This window comes from Schistocerca serialis, chromosome 7, assembly GCF_023864345.2.
Source record: "Schistocerca serialis cubense isolate TAMUIC-IGC-003099 chromosome 7, iqSchSeri2.2, whole genome shotgun sequence".
Lineage (NCBI taxonomy): Eukaryota > Metazoa > Arthropoda > Insecta > Orthoptera > Acrididae > Schistocerca > Schistocerca serialis.
Window position 1 is genome coordinate 334,144,002 of NC_064644.1, and position 13,934 is coordinate 334,157,935.

The 13,934-nt window shown below is 49.6% G+C and overlaps 1 protein-coding gene and 1 pseudogene across 1 annotated transcript in view; both read right to left on the reverse strand.

The window, feature by feature from the left end:
- LOC126412237 (uncharacterized) overlaps positions 1 to 13,934 on the reverse strand; it is a 493,249-nt gene that overhangs the window by 49,976 nt on the left and 429,339 nt on the right. The window contains exon 4 of the mRNA XM_050081729.1: positions 6,701 to 6,923. Within this exon, the coding sequence (XP_049937686.1) occupies positions 6,701 to 6,923 (223 nt within the window). The remainder of the gene's footprint in view (positions 1 to 6,700; positions 6,924 to 13,934) is intronic.
- On the reverse strand, positions 1,390 to 1,507 carry LOC126413446 (5S ribosomal RNA; annotated as a pseudogene).

A 13,934-nucleotide genomic window follows, 5' to 3' on the forward strand; every position in this document is an offset into this window, starting at 1 on the left:
TCAATTTTGTTATCATAGTAGGCAATGAATAAAGTAAAAATATGCAAAAAGTAAACAAGGAGGTGGTTTCACTTTGGACCACTGGAACACACCGTTTTCAGCCACTCATCATTTGTGTGATATATTTGAAAACAATTTCGCATTATTTTTCCTGCGCAGCCCCACACCTCGAAACTCTCATGAACTCATAATGCCTAAAACAAATTATAGTCCTAAATAACAAGCAAAAGTGGGACTATAATGTAATAAATCTATATCAAAAGTACATGCTGCTCCTGATCTTTCATGCCTAAACCGCTCATAAAAGCAGTAGAACAAACTCAAATTTACGTTACAATGCAGTTATATATACTTACTTTCGCTATCACATTTCCTACAGTCATTTGGCACCAATTCCATGCTGAATGTTACTGTGAACGCTGTAAATGACTGCTACAGTGCATTACATTCGTATACGTACCTAAGTGTATCGTAGATTGCTGGTTCCCATAAGGTTATCTACAATTATTACATGGTGAATTAACTACTTACTCGATTATTCAGAGATTTTTCCTTACTATGTAGAACGAGCTAGTAAAAGTCGAAACGGGTAGTTTAATTTTCTTGACTTACACTGATCAGCCAGAACATTACGACCACCTACCTAATATCCGGTATGTCTACTTTTGGCTCGGATAACAGTGGCGACGCGTCGTGGCGTGGAAGCAATGAGACCTTGGTAGGTCGCTGGAGGGAGCTGGCACCACATCTATACACACACACACGCACGTCCCGCAGTTTCCGTAAATCTCTGGGAGGGGTGCAATGAGTTTGATGCCACGTTCAATGACTTCCCCGATGTGTTCGATCGGGTTCAGATCTGACGATTTTAAGGGGCAGCACTTTGATGGGAACTCGTCAAGATGTTACTCGAACCATTCCATCACACTCCTGTGACATGGCGCGTTATCTTGGTGAAAATTGCCTCTGCCGTCAGGAAACATGATCGACATAAAGGGGTGTACGTGGTCTGTAACCAGTGTATGGTACTTCTTGGCCGTCACGGTGCCTTGCACGAGCTCCACTGGACCCATGGAGGCCCACGTAAATGTTTCCAAGAGCATAATGGAGCCGCCGCCAGCTTGTGTCTGTTCCGCAGTACAGGTGTTAAGGAGCTGTTCCCCTGGAAGACGACGGATTCGCGCCCTCTCATCGGCATGTTGAATCACTCCGTCTTCAGGCCCCAAGTGGCCCATCGGGACCATCTGACCGCCGTGTCATCCTTAGCCGAGGATGTGGTCAGCACACCGCTCTCCCGGTCGTTATGATGGTTTTCTTTGACCGGATCCGCTACTATTCGACCGAGTGACTCCTCAATTGGCATCACGAGGCTGAGTTCACCCCGAAAAACGGCAACAGTGCATGGCGTCCCGGATGGTCACCCATCCAAGTGCCGACCACACCCGACAGCGCTTAACTTCGGTTATCTGACGGGAACCGGTGTATCCACAGCGGCAAGGCCGTTGCCTGCAAGATGAAGAAAGTACCGGTATTCATCAGACCATGCAACGCTCTGCCACTGCGCCAACGTCCATTGCCGCAAGTTCACATGGCAATTTCAGTCGTAGTTGCCGATGTCGTGGTGTTACCATTGGCACATGAATTGGTCATCGGCTGCGGACGACCATCGTTAGGAGAGTTGAGGTGTACTGTTTGTTCAGACACACTTGTACTCTGACCAGCACTTAAGTCCGATGTTAGTTCCGCCGAAGTTCTCCGCCTTTCCAGTTTTCCAGTCTGCCCAGCCTATGACGTCGACATCTGAAATGAAGGTAACCGCCCAACCCCACGACATTTGGATGTGGTATCACCTTGTTTTCTCCACGTATTGAGGAACTCATCACAGCACTCCTCGAACACCCGACTATTCGTGCAGTTTCCGAAATGCTAGTGGCGAGCCTCACAATCTGCCCTCTGTCAAACTCAGATGGACCGCGCGCCTTCCCCATCCTATACACGGACAGCATTCTCACTGATACTACATTGGCCGTGTTTGTGTCTGGCCAGCATTCATTTCTCGCCAGGTGACGCTACTATCGCCTGGACAGGTTTATATCTACAGTAGCTCGGTGGTCATAGCGTTCTGGCTGACCAGTGTATGTTTGTTATACTGTACAGGAAGTGGTCCAAAAGTTATAGTGCATAGCAACTGTCAGGCCTTAAATTAGTGAAATAAAATTTCGTTTAACGTAAACCTAATGCGATGTAGCAAAGACGCTCATTCTACAGGACTCAACTGAAGCTATGTTGCCAAAATATCGTACTTCGTAAATGACTCCAACAAATACAAACAGTTGATTTTCCGTGTAAATTTAAGGTCACACATAAATAAAACACGTTTATGAATATGGCGATTTCATGATTTGATGGTTGTGCACTGCTAGCGAATGAATAGCTCCTATTGGTAACTATCGATTGGTGAAAACGTGAGCAGTGAAGTAATATAGCAGGGAGTAAGTATGGATTTTCTGTGAGGTTATGAAAAGGCACTGTGTGTGTCAGTTTGGTTTGGAGCGTGAGCTGGAAATGTAGTGTAGGAGATAGAACAGTTTGTGGCAGAACCAAGAGTTATGGAGAAGCTGGGAAACGGGAGGCTATATCTGATAGCAAAAGTCGTCTTGAAACATGATATGTAAATCCTGATTTCTACCAACTACCCAATATGATATACACCTAAGCTGCTTCTATTGTAAACAGACAAGAGATAAACAGCATGCTACCAGTTAGAGCAACACGAGAAATGATGTTGAAATGTAAGCTGGGAATCTATCTTCCCAAGGCGTAGCATCTCTTCAGTTGCGAGAAACTGTTTTAATTTATTCTTTGTTACAGACCATCCACCTTTTCTCCACATAACGGAATGGACGCTGTGTGCTTATCTTATTGCACTCATCAGATGCACGTGTATGGTTTCTAGAGAGTGCGGGCCGGATATCATGTACTCAGTAAACTCCGAATGGTTTCTTTCGCAGCCGAAATGCTGCAAAGATACTGATAACGATTCTCTTACCCACCGGTCGGATTGTGTTTGGTTTTTTGAGGCCAGTTTAAGGTCCAAAGAACACAAGCAGCCGCTCGGGGCACCAAGCCTGAGACGGGTGCCAGAAACGCCCAAGCCTAAAATTTGAGTCAAGTGCAAGGTCCGATTCCACTCGTCTGCTTTGACCCATGACATCCTGAGTGACGTCATGAGTTTACCGTGCGAAAGATGTATGCGGCCTGCTATTAAATGTAACTGAAGTAAACTATATGTTTGTGAACTATGTTGCTTATTGCAGACATGTCATGATTTCCTTTGAGCAGCAGTTTTGCGACAGCACAGTTGTTCCAGACGTCATCAACGTCAGCCAGATGATGCATTATCTGAAGATGGCCTACTACTAAAGCCCGAAACCGGCTACATTTTTAATAAAAGACTGTGCGATCGAGACTGCTGCTTACTAATGTTGCTCAACTGACAGAGCGTTGCTTCCCATAATGTAATCTGAAATTATGACATGGTAACTTAACTATTTACGCGATTAAATAGTTTTTTCCTCTCTATGTGAAGCGAGCTAGTAAAAGTCACCTGAGACGGATAGTTTAATTATCTTGACTTATGTTTATTGTATTAGTCAGAAAAATGGTCCGAAAATCATAGTTCATAGCAACTGTTAGGCCTTAAATTATTGAAATAAAATTTCATTTATTGATAACTTTTTATGATATAAATTGGCCAATTGTAGACCGCTTAGAACCCAAGACTATGCAATATTTTACTTCTTATCTTTCCAGAATTACTTCACGCGCTGGCTGATGGTCTGCCTCTGCTCATCTGACATCTCTCTCATAGTTTGTGGTTTTTGTTGTTGAAAAGAAAGACAGGTTGCAATATTTATATTGCAGACTAAAATTTTCTGTGTCCTGTCTGGTGTCTTCTGTAATGTTTAGTGCACTCAGATTCCTTTTTGTGCCTTCCAGCCGTAGCTTGGAGTTTTCAAATTTGTAAATGAAACTGCAAATTTTCTTGGTTAGCCTACTGGCACTCATTCTGTGAATATGACGGTAAAACTCTAATCTCCTCTTCCTTATTGTGTCGGTTATTGTCTCTATGTTTCTGTACAAATCTTCATTTCTTCCCTTAGCCCAGTTTTGTGGTCCTAAAATGTTTCTGAATATTTTCCCTGCTTTTAAATGGGGCAACTCCTCAAATCCTCAGTGTGAGTGTGGCGCTGTGTGTCTGACAAGCGACCATGTTGTGAGTGAGTGCAACGCTAGGGAGTACCCAGGACCAAAAACAGGTCTATATGCTGCAATTTATTGGTTGGATAGCTTAAAATTAGACACTAATATATGAGGATTATGCTTGCCGCCCATGCTGTCTGTGAGTGTCTGTTCGACTAGCTATCTGGTGGGTTTGTCGACGCCCCCTTCTTCCAGTGTTAGAATTACTGTCTGCCTACGGAATCGTAGGCTGTTTCTAAAGTCAATGAAAGTAACGACTGTATTAAGATTCCGTGTTGTTCTTATCCTGAGGATCGTTTTCATGTTAAATATTTGCTCTGGGCACGATCTATTTTTTTCTTTTTTAACCCCGCATAGCACTCGCTTGTTGTGTGTTCTGCTTGGCCCTCTTGTTCAGTAGAACTTTGGATATAATTTTGTAGGTGACTGGGAGTGAGGATGTGCCTCGATAATTGTTGGTGTCTGTTCTGTCTCGCTTCTTATGTGGGGGATGGATTATGGTTTTTTTCCAATCTTTCTGTATTCTTCCCCTCTCCCAGCAATCTTTAATAACCTCGTAAGTAGTTTCAACTGCCCGCTTCCCTTCCAGTTTCCAGATCTCATCTGATATCCCGTCTTCACGTGGTGCTCTGTTGTTTTTCACTACTTTTTTATATGGGAATGAAATAATACGCTCAAGAACCACATGGAACGGACTGGTGAATAGTGCTGCGAAAGCCGGTGCGACCTTATGGTTGGGGGTCATACACAGTTGGTCGGTTGCCGTAGAGAGTTTGGCGTGTTCACTGGTGTCTGGGGAACGGCCTAGCATTGAGTGATTTACATCTGCCAGTTGTGATGGATCACCACAGCGACAAATATGACAGTGCATTTCGAATACCCAAGTTTCTGACGTCGGCGCTGCAACATACGAAAAATGCTTTGTGACTGGTTCTGTAAACTATATTTTCGAACGGTTTCCGCCGTGTATAACGTTAGTCGGTTGTCAAAGAATCAAGACGGGGAGGGATAATAGTAACAACATTATTTTGGAGGAAAAAATAAATGTATTTCGATGGTATTTCGTACTTTTAGGGTTCTGTAGCACAATCGGTAAAAACGGAACCCCTGTACGATCACTATGTTTTCTGTCTGCCACTTTGTCCGATTGTTAAAAACCCTTTTTCTCATGGTCGGGTACACGTACCGAACTGAAATTTACGTCACTTACTGAGGTCTACGGTCCGTTGGCGGTGTAAAAAATTGTAGCCTCTATGACAATGCAATCAAAAGATACGGTCATTTATGTCACATATTTTGACACTCGTCAAAACCTATAAGACACTTCTCGTTGACATAGGATCATGAAATTTGGCAACAAGCAAGGTTTCATACTACAACTAAGGAAAAAAAACGCAAACATTGTTAATTTGCAATTATATCAAACGCAAGACTTTCTTTTGTCATTTCTTATCGGACTGTCCATTTAAGACACCGTTTTCCTCGAGAACGGACAGACTTATGAAGTTGAAACCTATGTCACACACTAAGGGTTATGGTCATTCGATATAATAAACGTTAGCTTCTAAGTCAATGCAGTCAAACGATATGGCCATTTATGTCACGTATTTTGATTTGAGACTCACTCATCAAAACATACCCGTTGGTATAAAAGCATGGAATTTGGCAAAAAGCAAGGTTTAAGTGTACAAATAAAGGAAAAATCCGACAATGGTAAATTTGTAATTATATTACAAGAGAAAATGTTTGTCATTTGTTATCTGTTTTCAAACTTGAAATTAAAACTTTCTCGAAAGTGTAGGAGCCGCGCGGAGTGGCCGCGCGGTTTGAGGCGCCACGTCACGAACTGCGCGCCGGAGGTTCGAGTCTTACCACGGGCATGGGTGTGTATGTTGTTCTTAGCATAAGTTAGTTTAAGTAGTGTGTAAGTCTAGGGACCGATGACCTCAGCAGTTTGGTTCCTTAGGAATTCACACATTTGAAAGTGTTGGAATCTCTGGGACAGACATCTTGCGAAGATCAATGTCGATAACAGGCAAAAATCATCTAGATTCTCGACTCCTGGAATGGATGAACTGTATACGTAATTAAGTGTGTAAGGTACCCTTAGTACGCTAGTCCTACTCGCACGTGGCTTTTTTTTTAATATAGTTCACACAAGCTTTTTAGACGCACACTGGATGTGCGCCTGAAGACGCATACGGGTAAAGGAGACTAGCAACGACACGAACGTGAGGCAAACGATAGACATTTATAAGTTCACGCCGAAACAGCTGACAAAAAGATAATAGTAACGCATGGGCACTAGAACAACCACAGACCTATAATGATAGGTTGAAAATGTTTTGAGGAAATAAAAAGAAGACTTACGCTAATTATTGGTTCTACGTAGTCTTTAAAGAGCCAAACGAAGTAGTTATAATAATCAGTAGCTCACCATCGGGGCGTGAGATGTCGGCGCGCAGCGTGTAGGGGCGGCCATACACGACCTCAGTGACCTTGCGGTCGTGGTCGAGCAGCTTGAGCGACACCAGCGACGTCTGGTTGTTGGCGTTCCGGAAGCCCGCCTTCCCGCACGTGATGACGTAGAACTTGTCGTTGGCCAGCTCCAGCGTGCGGTGGATGCGCACCGCCACCGGAACCTTCCGCTCCTCCGTCTTCTGCAACACCGCGCCAGCGCTCGCTTAGTTATGCAAAACAGCGCTTCTTAACACTGTCACCGGCAGCAGAATGTTCATCGCGTTGAACGCCCTAAATCTAAACAACAATTAGTACCACCTCTGCTGTTACTACAATGTGTGTTCAAAATGGTTCAAATGGCTCTGAGCACTATGGGACTTAACTTCTAAGGACATCAGTCCCCTAGAACTTATTAAACCTAACTAACCTAAGGACATCACACACACCCATGCCCGAGTCAGGATTCGAACCTGTGACCGTAGCGGTCGCACGGTTCCAGACTGTAGCGCCTAGACCCGCTCGGCCACCCCGGCTGGCTACAGTGTGTGTATTGAACCGGGGACCTAGAAACGACGGAGAAGCTTTGTCCCACCATCGTACCCCTCAGTGGTCCACAACCCCACAACAGGCTACAGCAGTCCACCCACACCACCGCCGCCCCACACCGAACCCAGGGGTTATTGTGCGGTTCAGCCCCCAGTGCCCCCCCCCCCCCCCCCCCCCCCCGCACAGGAACGCCTCATACCAGACCAGACGAGTGTAACCCCAAATGTTTGCGTGGTAGAGTAATTATGGTGTAAGCATATGGGGAGACAGTGTTTGCACAGCAATCGCCGACATAGTGTAGGGGTACCAGCCAGCATTCGCCGAGGCACATGGAAAACCGCCTCAAAAACCATCCACAGGTTGGCCGGCACACCGGACCTCGACACATGGCCGGGCGGATTCGTGCCGGGGACCTGCACGCCCTCCCGCTCGGGAAGCAGCGCCTTAGACCGCACGGCTAGCCGGGCGGGCTTGTTACTAGAGTACTTTGTGCTAACAAAAAAAACTTACTTGCCTGACGTAACTTTACCGCTGGGCTGTGGGGGTGCTTGTTTTTGTTGACACAGACGGGGTGGGAATGCAGATACACTATTTTCCAACATATCTACATGTGCATGACTTTACATCTACAAGACCGCTCTGCAGCTCGAATGCCCCAGGCGAAGTTCGGAAGATACAATCGGGAGGTGTTCCCGCATCCTCCACGTTCACCAATCTTGCCCCCGAGTGATTTTTACATGTTGCTCCAACCCAAAGTTCATCTTGGAAGTAAGCACTACGACATCGATGGTGAATTCAGATCAACAGTGAAAAGCTGGTTAGGAGCACAGGACCCGACATGCTACAATACTGGTTCGTAAAAACTTGTGCTACGTGACAAAAAAGCTTAGAAAAACATTGTGACTATGTAACTTCCCCCGCCTCCCTCCCACTTCCATCTCATCGCCTACTGAGTGGCTGCAGCTGACCGCGGCTCGTGGTCTTGCGATAGCGTTCTTACTTCCCGCGCTGGGTCTCGGGTTCGATTCCCGGCGGGGGTCAGGGATTTTCTCTGGCTCGAAATGACTGGGTGTTGTGTGTCTTTCATCATCATTTCATCCTCATTCACTCGCAAGTCACCGTAGTGGCAAACCGCCCGGCGAGGGGCCTCCCGGCCACCAATGCCATACGCTCATTATTATTATTACTGGCTGCAGCTTCTTATAACGCACCATTTATTACTGTATTTCCAGTCAATGCGGTGACTGCCCCATCGCGTTTGCCCACTTGTTCGTTTCGTGCTTGCGTTTATAGTGGTGGGGGGTGGTGGTTAGTGTTAAACGTCCCGTCGACAACGAGGTCATTAGAGACGGAGCGCAAGCTCGGGCTAGGGAAGGATTGGGAAGGAAATCGGCCGTGCCCTTTCAAAGGAACCATCCCCGCATTTGCCTGAAACGATTTAGGGAAATCACGGAAAACCTAAATCAGGATGGCTGGAGACGGGATTGAACCGTCGTCCTCCCGAATGCGAGTCCAGTGTGCTAACCACTGCGCCACCTCGCTCGGTGCGTTTATAGTGGGAAACAAAACGCAGAGAGCCGGTGGCCGGCCGCGGTGGCCGAGCGGTTCTAGGCGCTCAGTCCGGAACCGCGCGACTGCTACGGTCGCAGGTTCGAATCCTGCCTCGGGCATGGATGTGTGTGATGTCCTTAGGTTAGTTAGGTTGGTTGGTTTGGGGGATTAAAGGGACCAGACTGCTATGGTCATCGGTCCCTTTTTCCAAAGACAAAGAACACCCACAGAGAATAAAAACGAGGAACAGAAGAGATCACAGACGATACAGAACAAGAGAAACTGAGACAAAGACAAGACAAAACGAACTAAAACCACACAGAGTGTGACGGTGGTTGGCCGACCATAGAAATAAAAAGGAAAAGCCAACCACTTGAAACACATTAAAAAATCTGTTTAAAATCGGAGACCAAAGGCCAGAATCAACACAAAACAAGAAGATGAAAACAGAAACACTCAGATTAAAGAATAAAAACCCCCTGCCCGAATAAAACGTAAAACTAAGTCAGCCATAGCCGAGTCATCTGTTAAAAGGGCAGGGAGCGAGTCAGGCAGTGCGAACGACTGCCTGAGCGCAGCTAAAAACGGACACTCCAATAAAACATGAACCACGGATGAAACGGAGCCGCAGCGACATAGAGGCGCGTCCTCACGGCGCAATAAGTGGCCGTGCGTAAGCCGAGTGTGCCCAATGCGCAGCCGGCAGAGGACAACAGACTCCTTGCGAGAGACCCGCAAGGAGGAGCGCCACACACCGGTAGCCCCCTTGATGGCCCGAAGTTTGTTGCGTGAAGGCAGGCCGCGCCATTCAGTGTCCCAAAGGGCCAGAATTTTGCGGCGCAGGAACGCTCGCAAATCTGTCTCCGGGAGGCCAACGTCCAGAGATGGTGCACTAGTCGCCTCTTTCGCCAGCCGGTCAACATTCTCGTTGCCGGGGATCCCAACATGGCCTGGGGTCCACACGAAGACCGCAGAGCGGCCGCAACGCGCAAGAGTATGCAGGGACTCATGGATAGCCATCACCAGACGGGAACGAGGAAAACACTGGTCGAGTGCTCGTAAACTGCTCAGGGAATCGCTACAGATAACGAAGGACTCACCTGAGCAGGAGCGGATATACTCTAGGGCTCGAAAGATGGCGACCAGCTCAGCAGTGTAAACGCTGCAGCCAGCCGGCAAGGAACGTTGTTCGGAATGGTCCCCTAGAGTGAGCGCATAACCGACTCGACCAGCAACCATCGAGCCGTCGGTGTAAACAATGCCAGAGCCCTGATACGTGGCCAGGATGGAATAAAAGCGGCGGCGGAAGGCCTCTGGAGGGAAAGAGTCCTTCGAGCCCTGTGCCAAGTCTAGCCGAAGGCAAGGGCGAGGAACGCACCACGGGGGTGTACGCAGAGGTGCCCGGAAAGGAGGCGGAACAGGGACAAGCCCAAGCCCGGAGAGAAGCTCCTTGACGCGTATGGCGGTCGGACAACCCGACCGGGGCCGACGTTCCGGCAGATGGACAACCGACTGCGGGAACAGGAGACGATAGTTAGGATGCCCGGGCGAGCTTAGAACATGAGCAGCATAAGCGGCCAGCAAACGTTGGCGTCGGAACCGCAGTGGAGGGACACCTGCCTCCACGAGTAAGCTGTCCACAGGGCTGGTGCGGAAAGCACCAGTGGCAAGGCGTATCCCGCTGTGGAGAATTGGGTCCAGCACCCGCAACGCAGACGGGGATGCTGAGCCATATGCCAGGCACCCATAATCCAGACGGGACTGGATTAACGCCTGGTAGAGCCGTAACAGGGTAGAGCGGTCGGCTCCCCAGCGGGTGTGGCTCAAACATCGGAGTGCATTGAGATGCCGCCAACACGTCTGTTTGAGCTGCCGGATATGAGGCAGCCAAGTCAACCGGGCATCGAAAACCACCCCCAAAAACCTGTGGGTCTCCACCACAGCAAGGAGTTCGTCGGCAAGATAAAGCCGCGGCTCAGGATGGACTGTTCGGCGCCGGCAGAAATGCATAACGCAGGTCTTGGCAGCCGAAAACTGAAACCCATGCGCTACAGCCCAAGACTGCGCCTTACGGATAGCGCCCTGTAGCTGACGTTCAACAGCTGCAATGCCAGTAGAGCTGTAATAAAGGCAGAAGTCGTCAGCATACAGGGAAGCGGAGACAGAATTTCCCACGGCCGCAGCAAGCCCGTTAATGGCTATTAAAAACAGACAGACACTTAAAACAGAGCCCTGTGCCACACCGTTCTCCTCGACGTGGGAGGAACTATACGAGACCGCGACTTGCACGCGGAAGGTACGACACGACAGAAAATTGCGGATAAAAATCGGCAGAGGACCCCGAAGACCTCATCCATGAAGCGTAGAAAGAATGTGATGACGCCATGTCGTATCGTACGCCTTCCGCATGTCGAAAAAGACAGCGACCAGGTGCTGACGGCGGGCAAAAGCAGTACGGATGGCCGACTCCAGACTCACCAGATTGTCGGTGGCGGAGCAGCCTTTACGGAACCCACCCTGAGACGGAGCCAGAAGGCCCCGAGACTCCAGCACCCAATGCAAGCGCCGGCTCACCATACGTTCAAGCAACTTGCAAAGAACGTTGGTGAGGCTAATGGGACGGTAGCTGTCCACCTCCAGAGGGTTCTTTCCAGGTTTCAAAACGGGGATGACAATGCCTTCCCGGCATTGCGACGGAAACTCCCCCTCGACCCAAAGACGGTTGTAAAGATCGAGAAGGCGCCGCTGGCAGTCCACTGAAAGGTGTTTCAGCATCTGACAGTGGATGCCATCTGGCCCAGGAGCGGTATCAGGGCAAGCAGCTAGGGCACTGCGAAATTCCCACTCACTGAATGGAGCATTGTAAGATTCCGGGTGGTTGGTGCGAAACGAAAGGCTCCGACGTTCCAGCCGCTCTTTAATGGAGCGGAAGGCCTGGGGGTAATTCGCAGAAGCGGAACTCATAGCAAAATGCTCTGCTAAGCGATTTGCAATGACGTCGGAGTCGGTACAAACGGCTCCATTCAGTGAGAGCGCAGGGACGCTGGCAGGGGTCCGATAGCCGTAGACGCGTCGAATCTTGGCCCAGACCTGCGAGGGAGTGACATGGAGGCCAATGGTGGACACATACCGCTCCCAGCACTCCTTCTTGCCTTGGCGGATAAGGAGGCGGGCCCGCGCACGCAGCCGTTTGAAGGCGATAAGGTGGGCTAAGGAGGGATGTCGCTTGTGACGCTGGAGCGCCCGCCGGCGATCTTTAATCGCTTCAGCGATCTCAGGCGACCACCAAGGCACAGCCTTCCGCCGAGCGGACCCAGAAGAACGGGGAATGGCAGATTCGGCGGCAGTAACGATGCCGGTGGTGACAGATTGAACCACCGCATCAATGTCATCAGTAGAGAGAGGCTCAAAAGCGGCAGTGGAGGAGAACAAATCCCAGTGAGCCTTATTCATAGCCCATCTGCTAGGGCGCCCAGAAGAGTGACGCTGTGGTAGTGACAAAAAGAGCGGAAAGTGGTCACTACCACACAGGTCGTCATGCACACTCCATTGGACAGACGGTAAGAGGCTATGGCTACAGATGGAAAGGTCAATGGCGGAGTAGGTGCCATGTGCCACACTGAAGTGTGTGAAGGCGCCATCATTTAACAGCGAGAGATCGAGCTGCGACAACAAATGTTCAACGATGGCGCCTCGACCTGTGGCCACTGACCCACCCCACAGAGGGTTATGGGCGTTGAAGTCGCCCAATAGCAAGAAAGGTGGCGGCAATTGGGCGACCAGTGCAGCCAGGACATGCTGCGAGACATCACCATCCGGTGGAATGTAAAGACTGCAGACGGTAACAGCCTGTGGCGTCCATACGCGTACAGCGACAGCCTCTAAAGGCGTCTGGAGAGGGACAGACTCGCTGTGCAGAGTGTGGAGGACATATATGCAGACGCCACCAGACACCCTTTCATAAGCTGCTCGGTTCTTGTAATAACCCCGATAGCCACGGAGGGCGGGGGTTCGCATCGCTGGAAACCAAGTTTCCTGGAGAGCAATGCAGAAGAAAGGGCGAAGGCTGAGAAGTTGGCGGAGCTCAGCTAAATGGTGGAAAAAACCGCCGCAGTTCCACTGGAGGATGGTATTGTCCATGGCTGAGAAAGGCGTGAAAGGACTGGGAAGGCAATTTACGCCGCTTGTTCACTCACTGCCACCGATTCAGTACCCGTACGAGAGGCATCCATGGCGTCTGAGGGACCAGCGAGATCAAGGTCCTCAGCGGACGCTAGAATCTCGACTTCATCCTCAGACGCAGAGCGCGAAAGGTGCGGTGGGGTTGGCGCCACCGCAAGTTCTTTGGCCTTAGAGGTCTTTCTCTTGGACTTCTCTCGCTGAACCTTGGGTTTCACCGGCTGGGAAGGCTTCACCGATTCAGTCTCCGGGACAGAGGAGGATCGTGAAGCCCTACGCCCGGCCGCTGGTGAGGACTTATGCCACTGGTGGCCGTCATCCTTCCCGCTGGTGGATCCCTGGGAAGGGAGGGTCCCAAGGGAACTCTTACGGGCGAGAGTAGTCGAAGAAGTTAGACGCTTCTCCGGCTGAGAAGCGGGGACGGACGTCCCCGACGGGTGGGAGGAGGTTGCTCCTGAGGTAGGTGGTGCAGGAGCAACCTGTTGGGTAGAGCCCCCCACGGGCAAGGGGGCAGGAGGAGTCTTACTGCTTATCGAGCTGGCTGGAAGTCTCGAAACTGATGGAGCTAGCACAGTTGTTGTAGGAGCTGCATAAGAAGATGCCATTCTCACAGGATGGAGTCTTGTCATATTTCCGTTTGGCCTCAGTATAGGTCAGCCGGTCCAGGGTCTTATATTCCATGATTTTGCGCTCTTTCTGAAAGACTTTGCAGTCAGGCGAGCAAGGTGAATGGTGCTCCCCGCAGTTGACGCAGATGGGAGGCGGGGCACATGGAGTATCGGGATGAGATGGGCGTCCGCAATCGCGACATGTGAGGCTGGAAGTGCAGCGGGAAGACATATGGCCGGACTTCCAGCACTTGAAGCACCGCATCGGGGGAGGGATATAGGGCTTGACGTCACATCGGTAGACCATCACCTTGACCTTTTCCGGTA